Here is a 22,234-nt window from a genome sequence, read left to right as displayed (position 1 = left end):
GTGCATTGGCTTCTTTTTTTTTGTTGTTGTAGTTTTTTGTTTCAACAGCACGTATTTCTTTGGATTCCTCTTGTACGTATACTTCCCTGTCTAGCCCTTTTTTATCGTGCATCATTTCAACGTTTACAGCTTCATTCTGGGCCAGCGATCGAATTTGCCCTGCAGTTGTAATGATACCACAGGTGGTCTCAGAGAAGATAGTCGGGGTGGATTTGTAGTTCTGTACGGGGGCGAGTTTGAGCCCCTCGAGCCGTATGCCTTTTTGAATCCATTTGTCCACGCCGAACCAAATTCTGCTACACAGGCGCCTGTCTCCACACTGCCCTGACATTTTTACATTTGGTTTGACTACAAGGGGTACAGGACAAGGTGAAAGGTTTGAGGTTTACTGACCAGGGTCTCCCTACCAACCCATATCCACCCACACCCTAAACCAGGGTGACATTAAACCTAAATCTATTTTATAAAATGTTTGCTGCAGCCAATTGGTCTTGTCATTCAGTATTGTGGCTTAGGGTTGTTTGTGTTCAATAAAGTGCTATTGCTAAATAATTCCCGAGTCTGAAGTTGTTGTTTTTTTTTTTAAGGGTGAATCAATGTTTTGGATCATGTAGTTCCTCTAGCGTTGTTCATCCTGAATTAACGTTTCTGGTAATCTTCATGGAGTAGCTCCCAGCTATGAGGCTAAGTACAGTTAGGGGGGGGAAATGCTTCTATTTGTCTGAAAAGTTTTGAATCAAATGTTATTTTAAATGTGAAAACGTCACAACTGAACAAAGATCTTCAGGGTTTCCCTTTAATGCTTTGTGTCAGAAATTCAATTTCAAAGTCAAAAAGACTAATCTAGACATAGCTGTCCGTTAACTGTGAACTGTGCCAACATTGCCGAGGGCTAGATTAAATTCTACAGGCATTGTGAAGACTTAAAATAACACTGGTAGTGACTGATGATGACTCGTGTTTTCAATGTGCTGCTCCTTCTGTCTGCCATGTCGTCACATTCTGGGTGCAGTGCAATTACTCTCTTCATGCTGGCTGGTACTGACTGTTTACCTTCTGCCTCATACAGGGAATTGCAACGGTACATACTCTAGAGAAAGAGGCATTTCATACCTAATGTGTTGGAAACACATTTCACAAACATGGAAAATGCACACTAACGAAATAAATTCATTCATAAATGAATTCCACATAGCATTCAGTCATCACATATACGTTATAAAGTTACACTGTGATGAGTCTAAGTTATAATTTAGTTTTAATTCTGTCTCCTGTAGAAAGTGTGTTTAGGGTATGGTTCTTTGAACAAAATGTTTTAACACTTTCAAGATTGCATTTATTGATTGATTGATTTTAAAGACCAATCGAAGGCTACCACTGTACGTCATGACGTTTCCACCCGCCTGCGTCATGACGACGCAGAGCTGTAGGATGTAGCACAGGACGTGTCTAGCGAGCTACTAGCAACAGTAGGGCGTCAGAAAACACACAAACATCGGGATCAGGATCTGTTCTTGTACATGTTCAAGTGAGTACGTCGCTCCGTTACAGCGTGTTCTTCTAGTGGTTGTGATCGTAATGAGCCGTTCGTCGGTGTAGTTGCTCCGGACTGTGAGGTTAGCTGGATGGCTAATATCCAGAGGAAACCAACGGTACAGTGGGGCTGCCAGTGCTATTCTGGTTTGCCGCCGCTAGCCTCGTTTAATTCATGGTGAGCAAGCTCTACTGACCCATGAACTCCATTTTTTGGGGGTGTTTCACAGCGTGACACGAGTGTAGCTCATTACAAACCTCAATGAACTGCGATTCAGCGTAATGTATAACATTGAAATGACATCATAGACGTTACGTTTCGTTAGCTAACGTTAGCTCGGAGGTGTTAGCTTGTTTGCAAAGCATGCTGAGTGCGATTGGGAAAAGGGAAACCTGTGCATCGCCTCCGGATCGGTGTGTACTGCTTTCACGGAATTTAGGTCAGCCACAACAAGTCACCTGGGACAACAGGGTGGTCTCCTCGGATGGTGCATCTCGGCTGGTGCTGTTTCACACACTAACGTTACGGATCGAGGAGATCACTTGTTGGCTCTCGGATGTGTTCGAACATGGCTGTGTGCTTAAATTTGAGTGATTATACTTTTATAGATTAATTCATTTAATATATTCATGTTACATTGCAAGATTCCCCCTGTTTTGTTCCCTGCCTCTAAATATGATCAGAATGCATCACTAGATCCCGGTAATTGAATTATGTCTGTAAGTAAGTAAGCAGCATTTTTTGGAATCATAACGTCATCTAGAATGTGAATCGCAGCTCAGCTGAAACAATAAGCCATCCAATAGAGTGTAATGAAAACCAAATAATCCGTGTGAATATTGTTTTGTTTTTGTTTTGCAGGCAGTGGTTGTGTCTGTGTCATCAGACAGATTAGATCAGCCAGATATGATGTATCATCTTTACATTGAGAGCTGAATGGAAGCATTTGAGGCCTTTTATGAGTGAGGTAGGTTCAAAGTATTTGTTTACATTCATGCCATATCTGTAGCATTTTTACTTGCCTGAAAATCACATGTCCTTGATGTGGGTTTTATTTTTCTCCCAGGAGGTTGTGGATCCCAGTAATGTACCATGGGGTACGACATTACGAGGTTCCAAGGGGAGGTGGATGAAGACCTGCTGTGCCCTATATGCAGTGGAGTGCTCGAAGAACCAGTGCAGGCAAGACCCTGTCTAAAAGATGACCCACTCTTGTTCACAACGGCGCATTTCTAAGACTTAATTTTTTTGGGCTCTGTGTTCTCCTTTTTCATTCCAGGCTCCACACTGTGAGCATGCCTTCTGCAACGCCTGCATAACGCAGTGGTTTGCCCAGCAGCAGATCTGTCCTGTTGACCGCACGGTAGTGACGCTAGCTCACCTTCGACCTGTGCCCCGCATCATGCGTAACATGCTGTCCAAACTTCAGATCAGCTGTGACAACGCAGGTTTCGGCTGCACAGCCACGCTGCGGCTGGACCAGCTGCAATCACACCTCAAGGACTGTGAACATAACCCCAAAAGGCCTGTCAACTGCGAGGAGGGATGTGGGTGAGTGGAAATGAACAATGCAATTAACTCTCTGGAGATATGGGTGGAGTTCCAGAGACATGTCAGGCGCGAGGTGAATCTATTCAGAACACAGCAATTGCTCAAAAAAGATGAATATTTGTTGCCATTAAATGTTTGTGATGTAAAATACACGTAGGATTTAAAAAAAAAAAAAAAAGGTTGACCTTTCCCTCTTTATTTTTCTAAATACTCTATTTACTCCCTGACTTTTGCAGGCATGAGATGCCCAAAGATGAGGTGCCCAACCATAACTGTATTAAACACTTGCGGAGCGTCGTCCAGCAGCAACAGACAAAGATTTCGGACCTGGAGAAAACGGTTGCGGAGCATAAACACCAGTTGGGGGAACAAGTAAGAATATTTTGTTGCTTACTTTTTGAGCCAAGTTTTTAAATATGCTATCTAGTAGGTTGTGGAACGGGTTTTGATGTTTATGAGCATAGTTATTTTGCATGATTACTTGAAGGTGAGTTTTCTCCGGAGTGGTGGCTACGATTTTATCTAGTAAGTAATTTGGCAGTAAAGTCCAAAATTGGTGGCTTCTGGCTAGTTGTAATGTTTTTCGTATATTAGTGAGAAAACTATCAGATCTATCTGTTTAATCCCACGTCTTGAAATAGCTATTGCTAGAATACGAATCCTTTGACTACATGTATTAGTTTGTGGTTGTAAAGTGAAGATAGCTGTGCTGTACAAAGCAAAATGGTAATAAAGAGAGTTAATTCATTAGGCCTGTAAATGTCTGTGTGGCGTACATGGAAAATAAAGTGCTTTCAGTTGACATTTTAATGCTCACTGTGCAATCGTCGAGTTGAAAAAGTACTTTCAAGCCCCGTTTAATTAGAAAGTCCCCGTCTGGGGAATCAATGAAATTCTAAATGTGTTACGTCATCACTTGTTTTGCAAATATTTGTCGAACTCTAAAGACCACGCTCTTTTCTCAGCTGAACATGCCACACGTACACATTTGGGAGCAGGACTAATAGAGATAAATATATGGACGTTTCTCTATTATCATGATTGCTTTGTTTAAAAACAGGCTAGTGTTAAAATGTGCAGGCATAGCGGATCCCAACATGCTCTGCATTTGCATCATCTATCGCAATGGCTAGATTGGAGTCTGAAAAAGATGAAAAGAGTTAGGATTGGTGATATTAGTAATAGGCTCTTTTTTATGAACTGATTTGGAGTATTCTGTGATATCAGTCAATGTAGATGATGCTTTTACTTTCCAGAAACGGGACATTCAGCTGCTAAAAGCCTACATGAGAGCAATCCGCAGTGCTAATCCTAACCTCCAAAACCTCGAGGAGAGCATTGAGTACAACGAGATCTTGGAGTAAGTAAAATGTCCCCCCCATCCAATGCTTGCATTTCAATATTAGCTTTGTCCCGAGAGTTGTCGCCCAGTCCCTAATCTTCCCTTCTACCTAATCTCCAGGTGGGTGAACTCCATGCAGCCCGCCAGAGTCACACGCTGGGGGGGCATGATCTCCACCCCCGACGCCGTGCTTCAAGCCGTCATCAAGCGCTCCCTCATCGACAGCGGCTGTCCCCTCTCAATCGTGAACGACCTGATCGAGAACGCCCACGAGCGAAACTGGCCGCAGGGACTGGCCACGCTGGAGACGCGGCAGATGAACAGGCGCTACTACGAGAACTACGTCGCCAAGCGTATCCCTGGCAAGCAGGCCGTGGTGGTGATGGCCTGCGAGAATCAGCATATGGGGGAGGACATGATCCTGGAGCCGGGCCTGGTGATGATCTTTGCACACGGAGTGGAGGAGATATTATAACTTGACAGCGTACTGACCTGCTCCAGAGACGAGCGGGAAGAGCCTTTCCCACGGGGGGGGGGTGGGGCGAGTGTGGGTGTGGTGGGGGGGGGGGCTTTCGCTGAGACGAGTAGAGCGTTTCTCGTTTGGAGCGAAAACCTTCTGATTGAATCTGGCTTATTTCAAAGAATATCTTATAAGAGGCTCAATCCTAAGCGTGATACCTATGCCTTAAAGTAAGGACAAATATATTAGGAACCTGGCTAATAGAAACTTAATCTGACTGATATCTGAGATTAAAGGTGAGATGTGATGTTTACAAGGTTTATATTTTGGTGCAGTGAATGATCTCATTGTTCTGCTCCATGTCCTAATATAGTAATAAGCTTAAACTCCAGTTTAATGCTCAGTTGTATAAATGCTTGTAAATACAAATACTATATTGAATTATAAATGTCCTTCTCTTACTCTGCTCACTGTAATTGGATTGTGATTTTTTTTTTTTTTTTAAATCTCACTTCTGTTTTGTCAGTTTGTTGAATTTGACTCTGAAGATTTTTTTTGTGTGCTTGCTTTAGTTTTTAGTTTCTTGTGAATCTTTCACGAGACATTGTGCTTCTGAGTTTTGATTGTCTAAACCTTCTGTGCCATTTGTTTTATTTATTATGTTGCCTTTTACACAAACATGCTTGAAAATGTTACCATTTGATGTATGGAAATCTGCCTTTTAAGGTGCATTTGAAGTCCATTGCAGGAAGAAAATGGGTTTTGTGTTTTCTTTGTTGCCTCAGTTGTAAATATAATCTGTATGTTGGGTCCAGTTAAAGTGTTAAACTAGCAGTTTAACATTTGAGATTTAACCGTGTATGATGAGTTTTGTTTGACAAATCATAATGGTTCACTAGATATTTTAGGTAATTCTTACATCTGTTTCCGACTGTTGAAATATAGTAATTGATCTTTTCATTCTTTACAGTCAGCAAACCATAGCTCGGAGAATGTAAAAATATATTTGTAAAGTCACTCGTATGGCTTTTGAAGGGTAAAATGTTTCACCATTAATCAATTATTGCTGTAGTAAGACAAAACCATCTAGTATGAAAGATGTGCAGTATACATCGGTTTATATTGTACCCATTATCATTTTTCCTCTTAACCGTTTTTGTTTGTTTTGTGTCTGTTATGTACTGTGTTGCACAGACAAGAAAGTAATAAAACATTTCAAACTTCATCCCAAATGAGTGTATTAACATTTAATATTTAGCATTCTAATCATGAAGATAATGCAGTTCCTCACTTTACCACACCATGTCATCAGAGAACCTCAGGTTGGGAGATTTCTTAAGGGCACATTGGCTGAAAGGATTAGGCAAAAACATTAGAGTAAACATTTCTGGCTTTCCCAAAATCTAGGCTATGAGGAGGAGATGTTAAATGATGTTGATCCAGGTCAAGATAATTCAAGAGGATCTTTTTTTTTTTTTTAAACTGGGACCAAGGTCTATCTGCTCTGACCTGTGTCACTCCTTTTCTCTGTCTAACCCAGAAACCCTCATGTTTTCCATGTCTGTTATCCTCCCGTGCCAGCCTCGTCCTCATTGTGGAGCCTAATCCCTCGCCATTGTGGTCACTGGAATGTGAAATCTGGTGCTTTACTCTGTTGTCTACAGACATTAGCTTGTGATGTGGCTGGTTGCTTTAAGGCATACAGCAGTCACATTCGAAGTATGTGTAATGGGTTCAAGAATTAGTTTTGATGAACTTAAAACATTTCCACAAAATGTGCTGTACAAATTCTTAAGGCTCGGATGCCTGGTTGAGGAAGTATTTATTAGGTAAGCTAAGAAATAATATATTGCAGAAGATAAAATACATGGATAGAATATTAAATAATACAATATGTTTGTGGTGGGCATTACAGGTGTAAAGGGCGGCGTCGGCAATGCTTGTTGGGAATAATGTTCTTGGGTGTTTTAATCTATTAAAAGTCTTCATATGGTTTCGCAAATCTGTACAAGTAACTGACAGATGTTAGCTTAGCTAACGTTAGCTATGGCTAGGCTAACGTTAAGCCTTCATTAAAACATTAAACTGTACTAATGTTAGGTTTAGTTAGCTAGCATTTATTTTAACTTTTTTAGTTACAGTGGCCAATCTTTTACGGTTTTATGTCTTGAAGTTTGTGCAATTTGTTTTTCTCATTAATATTCATTGTAATGCGTTTGTGTGAGTTTTTACACTCGGAGCTAACGTGTCACACTCTAGTACTAGAGTGTTATCACCAAATCATCGCACGTGAGGCGTCGCAACACACGTGACGTTATTTGCACTAATTCATTAATCAATAATAGAATTTAAAACACGCAAACTTCTCAGTGAATCGCTTGTGTTGGCCATCCGGTGTTCGGACGAGTTTTCATGTGGCAGTTTTTGATCTGATTAATTTTTAGCGAGGGTTACTCTCTCAACTTTGGGCGGGATGTGTCTCGGCCCGCACGCAGCGCGCCCCGCGGCCGAGGCGGTGCTCTCCGGCGGGAGGGATCTGCTCCGCTCTGTGCGTGACTTCACTGCTTCCACTCCTCGCTGCCGCTGCGTCTCTGTCGCCGTTCCAAGTTAACGACCCGCTTCGAGAAAGCAGGAGGTTTGTTTTTTCTCATTTTTGTTGTTGTTGACCGGACGACGACGACCTCTTCGTTGAGACGAAACGACCGAGTCGCGACAATATAAAACAAAAGGTAAACGACTATCAAATACAGACAGTAAAGAGGTCCGGACTCGACGGGCTGATTGAAGTTTCTGTGTAAACCCCGAACGATACTGCACCGCAGTCTAATACAGCGAGGCATTTTAGCCTGCTTTTGTATTTATTTCTGCAGCAGTTTTGCAACAATTTTGCGCATTTAGTAGCCTTTAGTCTTTCCGCTTCGTGCATGTCAGCGAATAGTCAATCGTGTGTCAATTGCGGAGTAATTCACTCAGCCGAACGACCGACAAGAGCGCACAGATATTAATGCACGCTCATTTGCTCTTAAATAAAAAAACAGCAAAACCTCGTGGGTTTTAGTTCCCTTTCCAGCGTGTCATGAGTGTTATTGCCACGCTACCGTTTAGAGAATATAGATCAGAGATCAGAGATCTGAAGCAGGTGGAGTGATCATGTCTTAAGATACTTCTGTGTAAGGAACTTCCACTGTAGGTTTTTATTCAACCACACATGCTGCAGCGTTATTTATCACGTTTGCATTGAGCAAATTCCCATTCCTGGTTGGATTTATCACCCATCTGGGATGAGGTTGCAGAATGCCTCCCTGATGATATTGACATAAAACACCTCAGAAGGTTCCCCTTGTGTTTGTGTCACTTTTCTGCAAATTGGTAAAGTGAATTGGCAGGATTATCTTTTTTTTTCTCCTTTTGACTAAAATCTCACATTCAACTACTTAATTTCCAGGTGAAACTTTCCTGCTTGAGCTGTGTCTTTATTGCAATCAAATTCGTTGAAAGCTGTGGAGTCTCTGTGGAATTCATCTGTTTTCATCTGCATTTTTCAGGCACAGACGGTCAATACTGCAATCAGGGCGGTTCTCCTATTGTTAATGTTTACATTACAGGGTGTAAATGCACCTACACTTTGCCCATTATGCAATCTGTGCTTAGGCTTGTAAATTTCAGCCGTTGCTATACATTCTGTTTGAAAACTATTTTCCTTCTCTAAATTCCTTGAGTATATGATTCCCTCGAGTATGCCGCCAGTCATGTGTTCAATCATGACCATGATTTTAATCACTTTGGCGCCCATGAGCCATTACTTTCAGATCAAATCATTGGAAAAAGTGTCATTTTATGTTTTATTTTTCAGTTGTGGATAGGTTACGTGGCTCGTGTCTGACAGCATGCACTCTCTCAAGTCTGGGCAGGTTAGAGGTTTATTTTCTCTGAGCACAGTGTGGTGTTCTGCCACAAAAAAAAAAAGGATTATATAATTCACATTCAAGACTGAACTCCGAGTGATGGGCAGTCCCCTGCTCTGAAGCCCGACAGTGAGCAGAGCCTCGCCCACATTTTCCCAAGAATGTGTGATTCATTCGGTGGTGAAAGTCTTTTGTTATTTTCCCTTTCAGTGTTTTGGTCAGAATTGCAACCCAAGTTGATTGTGCTCCAGGGTATAAGTTCCCCAGAGTCTCTACTAACTTTAGCCTTGTGTAGTTTGCATACCAGACGATTATTCAAACGCGTCCATACAATAGCAGTAGACAAGGGAAACCCTGTTTAGCTCTGATTAAGCATCACTTTCAACCCTCGATTTTGCATTTTTACAGCAGGAACAATTTTATCCAGGACACTTAATGAAGCAAAGGTATATTCAAACCTCTTTCTGCTCATCAACACACTGTCCAGTACACAATATAATATAATTCATTAATATAATTAAATAACAGAACGATAGAAAACAACCAGGGGAAGTCGTGGTTACTGGTTGCAGCTCTAGAGATGCATACACGCGTAGAAGTGGCTTCTTGCTATGATGGTTCCAAGAAGCAAGCGAAATATTACTGCTGGTGTGGAACTCCTGCCTTGGTGACCCCGTGAGCAAACGGACCGTTTACAGCAGTGAGAGCGTGTGTTCGTGCAATGAGTCACGGTGGCGTCTGCGTGTAGAATGCAAGTTAAAGCGTGGCCTCTGGTTTTGAAGGCCACACGCGGTTCATGGCGTGGGTGGAGTTGAATCTGCGGCGAATAGGAGGGTTTTAGGGGGGAGACTCACAGCTATACGGACTGCCCCCACCCCCCCCCCCCCCCCCCCTTCCCCTTCCCCTTCCCCGTGTCGGCGTCCTCGCTCTCTCTGCCTCGTTCTACCTCTTAGTCACTCGTGGCTCTGCTGTGACAGAGAGCAGCTGATGGAGGGAAACACTTTCCATAGCAACTGAGCATGTCCCCCTCCCCCCTTCTGTTAACCTGATGTAATCTATTCACACTTCGGGGAAGATACATGTAGTTTCAGAAAGGGAACACACAGGCCCGGAGTAAGACATAGACTTGGCTCTCTGTTCGAAGAACCTACGCAGTGTTTTCCAACCACAGAAAGGCAGTCGACGGCTCGCACCCTGCAAGTGTTGTTGATTTCCATGACACAAGGCGCGCGCGTCATAACAGCTTGCACAAACATTAGCCGCCGTGGAAAAAAGGTCGTGCCCCAGGTCTACCGGGAGAGGATTCCTGTGAAAAGAGTGACGTATGATTGTTGACAGTTTTAGACGATAAGAGACCACAATTAATCGCACCCATATTTGAAGGGAAATGCCACCTAAACTGTCCACTGTGAGTCTGCAATTATTTCACTGTAATTGTTTTGTGTAGCAGTTCCTTTTTGGTATTTTTCATTTTTTATTTGGATTGGTCAGAAGTCAAGGCGAGTGTGTGATTCTAAACAGATGGTTTTCCAGAGGTTTATGTGAGAGAGGCGTTGCTACTTGAAGAACCCTTTTTTTTAAATGTAAAATGTTCTTTCCTTCTATTTGCAGAACCACTAGTGGCCCAAGATTAAGGCAGGAGAGCTCAGCTCTGCTGTGTATTGTTGTCCAGCACAAGTAACTCTTTACTGATTTGATGGAATTACATTTTGTTTGAACAGAATTATACCTCTTTCTTTTTCACAGGAAAATCACACTGAATGATTTGGCTTTTTTTTGCTCACATCTGAAGAGCCTCTACCTCTTAAATGTTTCTATAAAGTATTTAAACCGATCTGTCATTAAGCATCTGAAATTCAAAATACGCTCAACAGTATAACCTTTTGGATAGCGTCTTAACAAGCCTCAGACCTTTCTCAAACCACCTGAAATATTCATACTTGTTCCAGCACACTGTTCGTCTATAAGTGTTAGAAAATGCCTCTTCCTGTGCTCCGTGTTCTGACTGGTCCTGATTTCCACTGTGCAAATGTGCATGCAAATCGTTATCTAATCAGGAAGTGAGGAATCCGATTACTCCGATAGGCTTGATATCTTGTCAAACCAGACGATGATGATGATGATGATACTCTGTTGGTAAGGAGACAACGTGGGTGTGACGCCGCTCATGACATCAGGCCCCTCTGGAAAGCATGAAAATGGGAACGGACAAACACCTCTTCTGATTTTTATAAAATATATGAGGTGTCTTTTCTATTTTTTACTTGTTGTTTTTGACGGCATTTGAAGACTGAGTTTAGAATCATATTTTTAGAAGAAAGAGTGATCAGGTGATCAGTGCCAGATGGATTTTCATGATTCCCTCATGTGTCACTTTGCTGCTCATACAGACCCGCCGCACCTGATTGGCTGCATAAACAGAACTGCTAGGCAACGCAGCTGACCTTTTAGGGAATTAAGGGAGGACAGTGTGAACCTTTCAGAGTCTATATACACCGCAAATGGAGACAATCACAAGTAAGGAGTGGGTTTTAATTTTAGATTATTTCTTTTTTTCTCTCAGTAGGTTTTTTGTCCTTTTAAGTACTCAGAGGAGCAGACAGATACCTGCGCCGGGTGCACTTTAATTTGTGATAACACCTGCGCATAACGGTGTGAATAATCTATTATAGCGAGGTCCTATTCATCGTGACGGACTGAAAACCACCACACCGTCTTTTATAAGCTTCTGTTTTGGGTAGTTGATGCTAGAATGATCTCAGACATGGTATCACATTAACAGTGGGCTACGTGCCAGTTCAACTCCTCAAAGCTGCTTTTTCAGGTTCGGCATATTTAGAATTTGAGAGTATCTCATTCCGCATTCACATTTCCTACTGTGTTCGAGGCCCCATTTGCCAGTGATTTCCATACATTTTTAAAAATTGAGGCAGGCAATTAAAACTTTCTTGATTTGTGCAGATTTGTAAAAAGTTTATTGTCTCAATCGCAGTACCTTCAAATGCAATTAAGCCAAAACTTAATGGGATTCACTGTGATGGAAAAAAGCCATAATCTGAAAATTATATAAGTGGATTACAAAAGTCAGTAAATTGAATTGGTAATTGCCATTATATCTATTGGCTTACATCACAAACTACTGGTCATACCAGATCTAAAAAAACAACAACTTACTATTACTAAATGGAGCAAAGATGTATTTTATTGGTCATTAATTTAACTGCGTTGTTTGCGAATGAGGAGATTGTGTTATTTCATCTCAAACTATTACGTGGCTTTGCTTGAACGCAAATGTTGGCTCCTAAATACCGTTTATTGCTTGACGATGATGGTGATAGATCTGCCTGGAAAGATCACCTTTTCTGGCAGGCATAATTCCTTGACATGAAAGTACGTTGGTGTTTTACTGGCAGGCATCGACATCCACAGTATTACACAGGATGTTAGGAGGGCACCTTTCTCCCCTCCATTAACTTGTATTTCCTCTTTCTTAAATGATTAATGCATGTACACTTGTCTCATTGTTTCCTGCCATTAGGGCTTCTCTCTCCATTATGCTGAAAATGTATGTTGATTTCAAAATCCCAAACTACATTCTCACTCTCACCTATGTATGAAATTTAATTCTCTCCTTTTTGTTTGGAGGGGAGGTCCCTTTGTTTTTCTTACCTCTAAGGTTATGTCACTGCACTTCTTCGAGCTGAACTGAACTGAAACAAATTCTCCCTGTATCTGGTATTTCATAAAAATGAAATATTAGCTAGTAAATGCATATAAAGATAATTTAGGTGCAGAGAGTCCCGAGAGTCTAAGTATCATGGGAACGCCGTTAACCTGACATCATTTCCACCAAACTTTTGGCCCAGTTTTTAGTCGCTAGTCACATTTTACTGATGGCGAGAGATAACAAAGCGGTAAAGAACATGCAGCAGTTAATTCTCTGCAGAGAAGCAGCATTTCACAGCCCACAAGGAAATAAATGCTATAATAAGCCATTAAAAGGTTATCCATTGTGTTCACCAAAAAAAGAAAAGACATTTTGTGTTCAGCATCGTCCGTCAGTGACTCTGCTCCACTCAGACTTTGTGTGTTGGCTGAAATGATCCCTGTCTACACTCATGGATTTCACAGAGCGTGAGATGGAAGATGCCATCTTTTGCTCGCAGCCGTGCTTTTATGTTCTACAAAGAGGCAGGCTACTACGCGCCCACCTTCTCTTTTCATTCCGTCTATGTCTCACTGTTTCTCTCGCTTGTGCACAGGCAGGCGGTTTGTGCAGAAGCAGGCACCATGTCTGCCCCCACACACCCAGAAGTAAAAGAACTGAACCCTGTCGACTTTATCCAGCTACAGGAGTACATTGAATGTGAGTAAAGACAGGCAGAAGGATGGGCCCCCCTCCTTAGCGCTTAACGCCCCCCTTCACTTCCACTTCTACCCACTCACGCACTCATATGCACTCGCTCATATCTAGAAGGGGTTGCAGCCTGCCACAGTATTCCTATTTTTCCAAATAAGGGATGCAGATCTTTATTGTTTTTTAGTGTGTTCATACTGTATGCCTTTAAAAAAGAGAATACACAGTAGTTACATGTGAGCAATCTGCTTTTGAGAGCTACTCTTTAATGTAGTATGGTACAGTACATGTGTATGGCCGTGTGACCTGCGTGTTTCTGCTTCCAGACTGCCGCTTGAAGGTTAAGGACGTGCTGAGGGAATTTGATGCAGATGGCCGTCTGGCGCGGCACAGACATGGAGAGGTGAGGGGACGGGAGGGTGTGTCCTGCTATTCACCCGCGGGTCCAAAGCTCACTCCCAGAAATGGCTGAGCCGAATTTTATGTTTCAGTGGCGCCTGCTTAATAAGGAATGAGCATTTGATTGATGTATATTGAACAGTTAATGATTAGGCTGCGCTAATTAATAAGAACCAGACCAATCGATCACGTTAACTATGCTGTCCAAGGGAAGTATCTTTAGGGCATTCGAGCAGTGGCGCCAATGTGAATTAACTTCTTGGTTTTGCCCACGCAGCACTGGGCTGTGCCCAGCAGCGCGCTGGCCGCTCCGTGCAGTGTAAGCTCAAATGGGATTGAAAAAGATCTTTCCTGTGCTGTGGTGTCAGTGCGTGACAGTGCCAACTAATTTGTGCAGGAAGCAACTGCTGTAATTTCAGATGGATGATTTATCAGCAGCCAGGGTAATTAGATAATTGGAAGGAAATGTTTTTTTTTAAATTTATGACTGAAAGCATAACTACTGCCATAACGTTCTAGTTCCTAGCCGTCAAAACACACTGAATAACAACTCTATTCGTAGATGTTGGTGTGTGTGTTAAACTATGATGCAGGAGCCATGGTCTTTGTTTCATTTGTTGTTTTTGTTATTTGGCAGCACTGTGGTTTATTACTGGGGCAGCTTGGCAGGGGTCTCAACCAGGGAAATCTGAACATGACAACAAGAATTGAGTTTGTGCTTCACCGTTGTCCATGGACAATTGCTTATTAGCACTGCAGCATATTATGATGCAAGGAAGGCCGATACCAAGCCAAACAGATGGACAAAATCATGATTCAAGGGCTTCTTTTTGGCCTTTTTCACATGAAAACACTGCAACTTTTGAATGCCTTTCAACCCCCCACTGCAATTTGGGTATATGAATCGCAAGCTCAAAACTAGAGAAAACACATTGTCAATGTCATCTTCCCTTTATTTTGAATAGAGGTGAATTTGAAAAATGCAGAAGTTGGCACACCCATGTACACAGACGGTTGCAACATTTCATTTAAAAAGCACGGTAAAAAAAACTGTCTCCCTTTTTCACAGTGCATCAATGAAGAAGGCTTCCGTCTGTTCCTCAAGACTTATTTAGAAGTAGAGGACTTCCCTGTGGATCTTTGCCAGCGACTCTTCTGCTCCTTCCAAAACTCTGAACCCACCCAGGAAGACAGTGCCAGTGAGATTATGCACCGTGTATTAACACAACTCCCTGCCTCCATGCTACTTCTGAACATGCCCATAACACTTCATGCCCTGGCCTTTTTGCCATTGCTTCCCATCTCCCCAAAAGCCTACGAGGTGCTGTTTGAGCCGGTGTGGTTGACCGACATCCTTCTCTGTCTCTCCTGTAGAGGAGGTCTTTCTGAAGGATGTTTCATGTTACTTCTCTCTGCTGGAGGATGGACAGCCCAGGGACAAGCTGGAGTGTGAGTCCTTTGGTTGTTTTGTGCCCAAGATGACTCAGACGCAGAACTTCCACTTTAACTTCCCCTCATTCCCATCTGTAGTTGCCTTCAAGCTCTATGACAGAGATGGCAACGGAGTCCTCGACAGCTCTGTAAGTTGTTTTCCAGATCACATTAAAGGTTCTGTCTTAGTTGTGGAAGGACTGCATCAGACCTGTCACAATGCTAAAACAAGTCTTCGGTTGCTTTTCTAACAGGAAGTGGATCGGATTATTGCTCAGATGATGCACGCTGCAGAATACCTTGGATGGGATGTGTCAGAGTTGCGGCCAGTAAGTGTCACAACGCACTACTCTGATAACATAGTTAATGTATGTACAGTGAGACACATTTGTTATATTTATAATAGTCCATTTACATCATTGCCTCCGGTATATGGCGGTATATGCACCTATGGAAAATCCACAAACTCCCACGCATGACTAGTTAGAGACCATATGATTCTTCTAAGTAATAGAGGTCTGTGTGCTGATTGCATCATAACAATCAAATGTCATTTCATCAGGTTCTGAAGGACATGATGACAGCAATTGATGCCGACAGCAGCGGTACAGTGTCTCTGGAGGAGTGGGTGGAGGGAGGCATGAACAACGTTCCCTTGCTGGTGTTATTGGGTCTTAAGGTACTTTAGAAGCAGCATCTTCCTCTCTGTCGTGTTAGACTTAAATACGTTTCTCAGATATACATTTCCTTTTACAGCAGGTCATAAAACCCTCTTTTACTGCTTCGCCTGCCTCTCCTCTGTCCTGCTCCTCCTTCCTTATAGACACATAAACGATAGGCGCCTTTTTGCTGACTCAGTGTTGCAGGGTGTGGTAATGTCATCTCATGCAAGCGCTGCAGCATTAGAGTGCTTAAGTGTTTTCCATTTACTCTGCAGAGTCTCTTTCCACATTTGACAAAGGGCTTGCAAAAAAAAAACATGCAATCTCCAGAATCTACATTTGACTAAAGAAATGTATAATTTTCTGTGTATGTAACATCTAGGACAGGTCTGTTGTGGTTTATGAGCCTTGTTTACTGTGTTGCTAGTAACAGCCACTTACCCTACCCTGCTTATCTGCCCGCTCACTGTGGCCGTCTAAAACCACAGACTGGACTCTGCCGCTGGGTTTGGCCTCTACAACAATGCCAGGGACTTCCCCTCAGGCTATTTCTAGCTACCAATGGACATTTGAAGCCTGGGGTGCATGGATTCAGCCCCCTCACAGTGGCTGCGTGCTTTTTCTCAGTTCTGCTGGCTATGTGTCACGGAGTAAGTGATAGGATGATTCATCATGTCAGGGGGAAAAAAAATCACGGTGCAATCCAGATAAAAGCGCCGGCCGCCCGGATTGAAAGCAACCTTCTAATCTTGTGATGAGAATTCGAGATTATATTGAGTGTTGATTTGAATATGGTGTCACCCTGTATGTCATTATATATAGAGCCTCTACATACTGCATAATCAGCCATCTCATTAAGGCACGGTTATTCAAGTGTAGGTGTGGAAAATAACTGTGAAATGCAAGGCTTTGCCACAATGTTTTTATGATTGAAAGGGTTTTTGTGTATTTTTAGCCACATTATAACAAAGGAAAAATATACAAGCTTGTTGTGCTACATTTATTTTTCTACTTGAATTTTCCCCTCCGTCATGGTCATTTTTTTCTGTTTGCATTATCTCCTTCAACTATCAGATGACTCAAAAGGACGGGCAGCACCTTTGGAAGATGAAACATTTCAATAGGCCCGTTTACTGCAATGTGTGCCAGAGCATGCTGCTAGGTCTGAGGAAACAAGGACTCTGCTGCACCTGTGAGTACCAGAACTCCCCAAAAGAGGGCGACCTCTAGCTAATGAATGCCAAACGTTGAGAATCGCAGTGACATGTTCTTGATTAATGGGCCGTAATATTAATGTAATAGAGCTGAGTTATGTGTTGTGATGTGCAGGCTGCAAATACACAGTCCATGGACGCTGTGCTAACAGGAACCCTGCCCCCTGTACCAGGACGTATGTGAAGTCAAAGAAAGAAACAGGGGTATGCCTGTGTGTTCATGACAACATTTACAGTGACACTCTGTCTGTATTAGATGTTATCTTGTATCTGAGTGCACACCACAACATTCATCTTACATTTCAGGTTCCAACACACGACTGGGTGAGCGGGAATTGTGACTCCAGGAAGTGTGAAAAATGCCAGAAGAAGATCAAGAGCCTTCAAGGCTTAACGGGCAAACACTGTGTGTGGTGCCACACGATGGTGAGGACTAATGTGTGCTGGCGTGGGACTGATGTTTAGCAATGAGGATGAATTATGCATTAGTGTTCCTAGGCAGCCACATTCACTCTGTAAAGGCTTGTTTCCTCCCGTTCCTCCACTAAATTGACTTTGTCTTTACACAGTGAGAAGCCATTGAAGCAAAATCTTTTAAAGATAAATTTGGATCCTGTCAGTTGTCATCCCCGCTATGCTGGCAGTTTATTTCACGTGTCGCTGTTTTTGTTTTACAGCGTCATGATGAATGTGCTGACCAGGAGCCAACGGAGTGCACCTGTGGGCCCCTCAGAGACCATATTCTGCCTCCATGGGCAATATATCCTGTTATAAAGGTACAGAATCATCCTCAGGCACACATGCAATACAAACACTGCCTGTCACACCAACGCATAACATCAGCTCAGGGCTGTTTGTTGTTTATAAGTCTCTCCGACCTGTGTGGCAAGGTAAAGTCTAGAGAGATTTTTCTTTTTGAACTTGAAAGCCAGCAAAATCTATAACATTTCATCACCTTCCTTTCCTTTTTTCCTTTCGTTTTTGTCCCTAAAGGAAAGACCAAACAATGTGAAAAATGGCACCTCAGGGTCAGCAGATGACAGCGAGCTCAATACTACTCCTGATGGACAAGTGCTTCAGGTACTATTGTTATCCCCAACAAAGCCTATTCAATGCGTAATATTCGCAATGACAGTGTTCCATTTGATCTGTCTGTTTGTGCAGCAAATTAGTTAATCAAACTACACTATTTGTGTATCATTCTACAGATCAGCCCTGTGCCAAACACCCATCCTCTTCTAGTGTTTGTCAACCTTAAAAGTGGTGGGAAGCAGGGAGAAAGGTAAGTTTAAAAAGGATATATTTGTGAAAAAATGGCTGTGTAATACCTTCATATTGTTGAGCCGTGTGTGTGTGTGTGTGTTGTATTTCAGAGTCCTGCATAAATTTCAGTATTTACTGAATCCACGGCAGGTACACAACCTTAGCAATGGCGGACCTGCACCAGGGTGAGCAGATAGTCCAACCGATTATTAGTAGCATTAAATAAAGCATGAAAATTCTAGAATCAATTGAGCGACATTATAAATTTGATTGGACCGTCCCTCTTTCAGACTCAGCTTCTTCAGAAACCTGCAGGACTACAGGATCTTGGTGTGCGGGGGGGACGGCACAGTCGGCTGGATCCTGGACGCGATCGGTGAGACCGATCGATCGCCACAAGAGCGATCTCTATAAACGGGCTGCCGCACACCCAGATTCCAATTAAACCACTACTTCCTGTTTGTTATTTTATCAGACAAAGCCAATTTGCTGGTACGACCACCTGTCGCGGTGCTTCCTCTGGGCACAGGAAATGACCTTGCGCGATGCCTGCGATGGGGCGGAGGTGAGAAGACAAGAGTTTGAGTGTTTTCTTGTCCTGAAATATTGAAACAGCTTGCTGCACATATGGTGCGTGTGTGTGTGTGTGTGTGTGTGTGTGTGTGTGTGTGTGTGTGTGTGTGTGTGTGTGTGTGTGTGTGTGTGTGTGTGTGTGTGTGTGTGTGTGTGTGTGTGTGTGTGTGTGTGTGTGTGTGTGTGTGTGTGTGTGTGTGTGTGTGTGTGTGTGTGTGTGCGTGATCCACCGAAAGGAGAGTTCTCCAAATATTTGTGTCACGTTGGTCTTTCTGTGTGTTTTCTCTTTGCAGGATACGATGGTGAGGATCTGAGTCGTATTCTCAAAGATATTGAGGGGAGCTCTCAGGTGCTGATGGACCGCTGGACGGTGCAGGTCATCCCGGATGAGAATCAGGAGAAGGGCGACCCAGTGCCGTATGAAATCATCAACAATTACTTCTCTATTGGAGTGGTGAGTTTAACAGAATTCAGTCACACGCCAGGAAGCGTTTATTTTTCAGTTTGGCGCTTGGATCATTGCTGTGCTTTGTTGTGGTTACAGGATGCCTCGATTGCCCACCGGTTTCACACGATGAGGGAGAAACATCCCCCAGAAATTTAATGTTTTAGTTCTAAAGTTGTGTTTTTTCTCCACCCGAATAAAATATTACAGACCACATGAAATGAATATGCATAAGATATGGTTACCTAAAATATTAGTGAATATATTTCTCACCGTTTTAAAATCACACCGTGAATATTTCAACAAAACAAAGTAGACCTGAGGAACGTCAGGTCAGTTTAATTGAATTTTTTCCGTCTTCGGTGGAAAAAAAAAAGGATATCTTAAAAACAGGTGCGACAGCAAATAGTTGTTGCAGCAAGCGTTGCAACTTGACTCCTGAAGATCTTTGTGATAACAGGAGAAAATGTTCCATGCAAAGTAGATAGCACTTTTTTTGTTGTTTTAAAACACGCAGAATGAAGAACAAGCTGTGGTATTTCGAATTTGCGACTTCAGAAACCATCTCCGCTTCCTGCAAGAAACTTAGCGAAAGTCTAACAATCGAGGTGAGCGCGCTGCAGCAGCTGTGTCAACTCCTCTGCAGCGAGAGACAAAGCCACAAGCACACCGAGCACTGACGTGATGTCCCTGACCTGCTGCTGTTTCTCCTGCAGTGCTGTGGTACTCCACTGGACCTCAGTAGCCTGTCTCTAGAAGGGATTGCTGTCCTAAACATTCCCAGCATGCACGGCGGCTCCAACCTGTGGGGTGAGACCAAAAAATGTGAAGCGAAGGGAATGACGAGTCAGAAAGAGCCGGATGTGATCGTCGACCCCGAAGTCTTGAAAGTAACCTCCCAAGGTATTTGGTCTTTGGCTAGTTAGACCAGGGGGCATATTGGATTTAACCTTAATTATCTGGGGTTCTGCACCAAACCGAGCTAAAGAGGGAGTGAATAATAGAGTAACGTTTTCTGCTTGATCTGTTGCTCCCAAGTGGTCAGAACGATTAATGTGTCTTTAAGAAAGTCTTTTGCACAGATCAATAAGTGCAGTAAATGACACGGGCTCTGACGTGATTAAAGACGTGCTTCCATGCTAGTATTTAAAACTGCATTAACTGATTTATTTCTGAGGTCACAGCAACAAGCTGTAAACACAACAAGCTTGTATGGGAACTTGTTAGCTGACAGTTACACACCCAGCGTGCACTGAGCATTAGCATCAATTTAGAATGTGTCTGTCTCCACTTGTGTGATATTGACTCTTTTTTTTTTGGGGGGGGGGTCGTATTTCTGTTTTCTAAAAGCTTCTGAGGGACATATCTGTCTCGTTACCTGCAAAATTAAATGCTAAATGCTCCACTGTATCCAGAATATTAATAATGATGAATAAATAATGTGTTATTATTTCTCCAACTCAGCGATTGAATGTTCAATATGTCTTTGTTCTTGCCAGATCTCAGTGACCGTCGACTAGAAGTCGTCGGCCTCGAGGGAGCCATGGAGATGGGACAGATATACACGGGGCTCAAGAGCGCGGTGAGGCTCGCCAAGACGTCGCAGATCACCATCAGGTGAGAAACGTGCTCAGACTTGTCCGGCTTTGAGCCTTAAAGTCTCGACAATGGCTTTGTGGTTGACTTTGATGACCGGCTTAGGACAATCCTACGGTTCTTTACATAACAATAATTACATATGCAGCCCTTTTCTTCTGGTATTTTAATTACACATTAGGGTCCTTGATTTTGTTCCCTGCCGCCTCTCTTCTTCACCCTCAGGGTGAAGAAAGCCTTACCGATGCAGATAGACGGAGAGCCGTGGATGCAGCCTCCCTGCACGGTACAGAACGCACGGACACGTCTCCTCTTAAGTTACATAAATTGAACATTAAAGCAACTTTCCCTTTTAGCAATGACATTAGTAGAAATGTTTTTGATTTGATTATGTCATCATTTACTTGACATTCTGCTTTCTTTATTTCCTTTTCAGATTCACATCACACACAAGAATCAAGCCAGTATGTTGATGGCGCCTCAGGGCAAATCAGCTGGTTTTTTCAACTACAAGTAAACTGCTCAGAAGCTGCCGCGCAAACTCGTTTTTCTGTAAATAGAGGAATGACACACACAAAAAATAGTTTGAATGTTCCTATTGTAGAATAATCGCACCGTAACTGTGAAAGTTAAGATAACTGCATCTCTGTAACATATAACAGACGCATGGCTTTGTGTGACTGCAAGTGGAGGATAAGAAATTGTTTGCGTTGTGGCAAAATCATTTTCCCCAAAGGTACTCTGTGTTTTTACCAAAACCCGACTCTCTCGCTGCTTCGTTCTCAGTGCTTCAGTTAGTGGAAACGCGGCTCTTTACAAACTCAAAGTAACAATTAGAGTGAATTTCACGGTAATTAAACAATATTTAGCTTCATGTGCCTTTATAATCTGTTCGTTATAATGGCTTTAGTAGAAGACTTTAGATAGGCAGATGTGCATAATCCATGTTGTGTTTTTGTTGGGGCTGTAAAGATGCTGCAAGAGACAGATAAGTATTTGTGTTGGATCGAAATCAAAAGTGAAGGTTAGATGAGATTACATTTCAGAATGTGACTGTAGTTATTTAATTTGTTAGAAAAAAGAAGATTCTTGAAAGTTATTTTAGGAACTTTAATGTGAGAATGATTACCAAAAGAGGGACGCATGTTGCTCCATTGAATTGATTCACTTAACTGTGTGTGCATGTGCGTAAGGAAGCGAAGATTTGTTCACTTCCAATTTATCTTATTTAAATGCTTAACCCTAGTCGAATCATTTCAATATATCTAGAAGATGTATATGTGACTTGCCTGAAATAACACACTGTAGAGATTTTAATAAATCATCTGGACCAGTGTTCGTTAGAGCTCATTATTTATGTGGTAGTTTGTTGCTCCTGCCACAAGGAGGCGTCCGATGGCAGCAACATGATCTGCTCCACTGACTCAAAATAATAGTTTTCTTTGCCTCTTTAAGTCCTTAACTCCACGTTGTACTACTTAATCTCTTTGTTCACAAGGCAA

The 22,234-nt window shown here is 42.5% G+C and overlaps 2 protein-coding genes across 3 annotated transcripts; both read left to right on the top strand.

The window, feature by feature from the left end:
* The first annotated feature begins 1,379 nt into the window (after positions 1-1,379).
* rnf41 (ring finger protein 41) lies at positions 1,380-4,973 on the top strand. 2 transcript variants are annotated; one of them, XM_037480688.2, is made up of 7 exons: positions 1,380-1,522; positions 2,396-2,501; positions 2,601-2,716; positions 2,814-3,085; positions 3,322-3,457; positions 4,342-4,445; positions 4,548-4,973. In XM_037480688.2, the coding sequence occupies exons 3-7, from the start codon at positions 2,627-2,629 to the stop codon at positions 4,900-4,902; spliced, it is 957 nt and encodes a 318-aa protein (XP_037336585.1). In that variant the 5' UTR covers positions 1,380-1,522; positions 2,396-2,501; positions 2,601-2,626; the 3' UTR covers positions 4,903-4,973. The 2 variants fall into 2 exon arrangements, with proteins under 2 accessions (XP_037336585.1, XP_037336584.1); XM_037480687.2 differs by having other exon boundaries at positions 1,380-1,528.
* A 2,290-nt stretch (positions 4,974-7,263) lies between these two features.
* Positions 7,264-22,070, top strand: dgkaa (diacylglycerol kinase, alpha a). Its single transcript, XM_062565256.1, is given in 24 exon segments — positions 7,264-7,616; positions 13,055-13,158; positions 13,476-13,552; positions 14,618-14,747; positions 14,923-14,997; positions 15,079-15,128; positions 15,234-15,308; positions 15,542-15,658; positions 16,716-16,833; positions 16,971-17,059; positions 17,162-17,281; positions 17,533-17,631; positions 17,849-17,935; positions 18,064-18,137; positions 18,229-18,303; positions 18,409-18,494; positions 18,594-18,683; positions 18,985-19,145; positions 19,236-19,294; positions 19,648-19,744; positions 19,853-20,039; positions 20,636-20,753; positions 20,958-21,018; positions 21,169-22,070. Coding segments are annotated over 23 exon segments (2,202 nt in total). The 5' UTR covers positions 7,264-7,616; positions 13,055-13,082; the 3' UTR covers positions 21,250-22,070.
* Positions 22,071-22,234: the final 164 nt, after the last annotated feature.

This window comes from Pungitius pungitius, chromosome 1, assembly GCF_949316345.1.
Source record: "Pungitius pungitius chromosome 1, fPunPun2.1, whole genome shotgun sequence".
Lineage (NCBI taxonomy): Eukaryota > Metazoa > Chordata > Actinopteri > Perciformes > Gasterosteidae > Pungitius > Pungitius pungitius.
This window is presented reverse-complemented; position numbering and strand designations above follow the sequence as displayed.

Coding starts and splice junctions, on each gene's coding strand:
- rnf41 (XM_037480688.2), top strand. CDS start 2,627: ATGGGGTACGACATTACGAGGTTCCAAGGGGAGGTGGATGAAGACCTG. Junction 2,717..2,813: donor TGCTCGAAGAACCAGTGCAG/GCAAGACCCTGT, acceptor TTTTCATTCCAG/GCTCCACACTGTGAGCATGC. Junction 3,458..4,341: donor AACACCAGTTGGGGGAACAA/GTAAGAATATTT, acceptor TTTACTTTCCAG/AAACGGGACATTCAGCTGCT.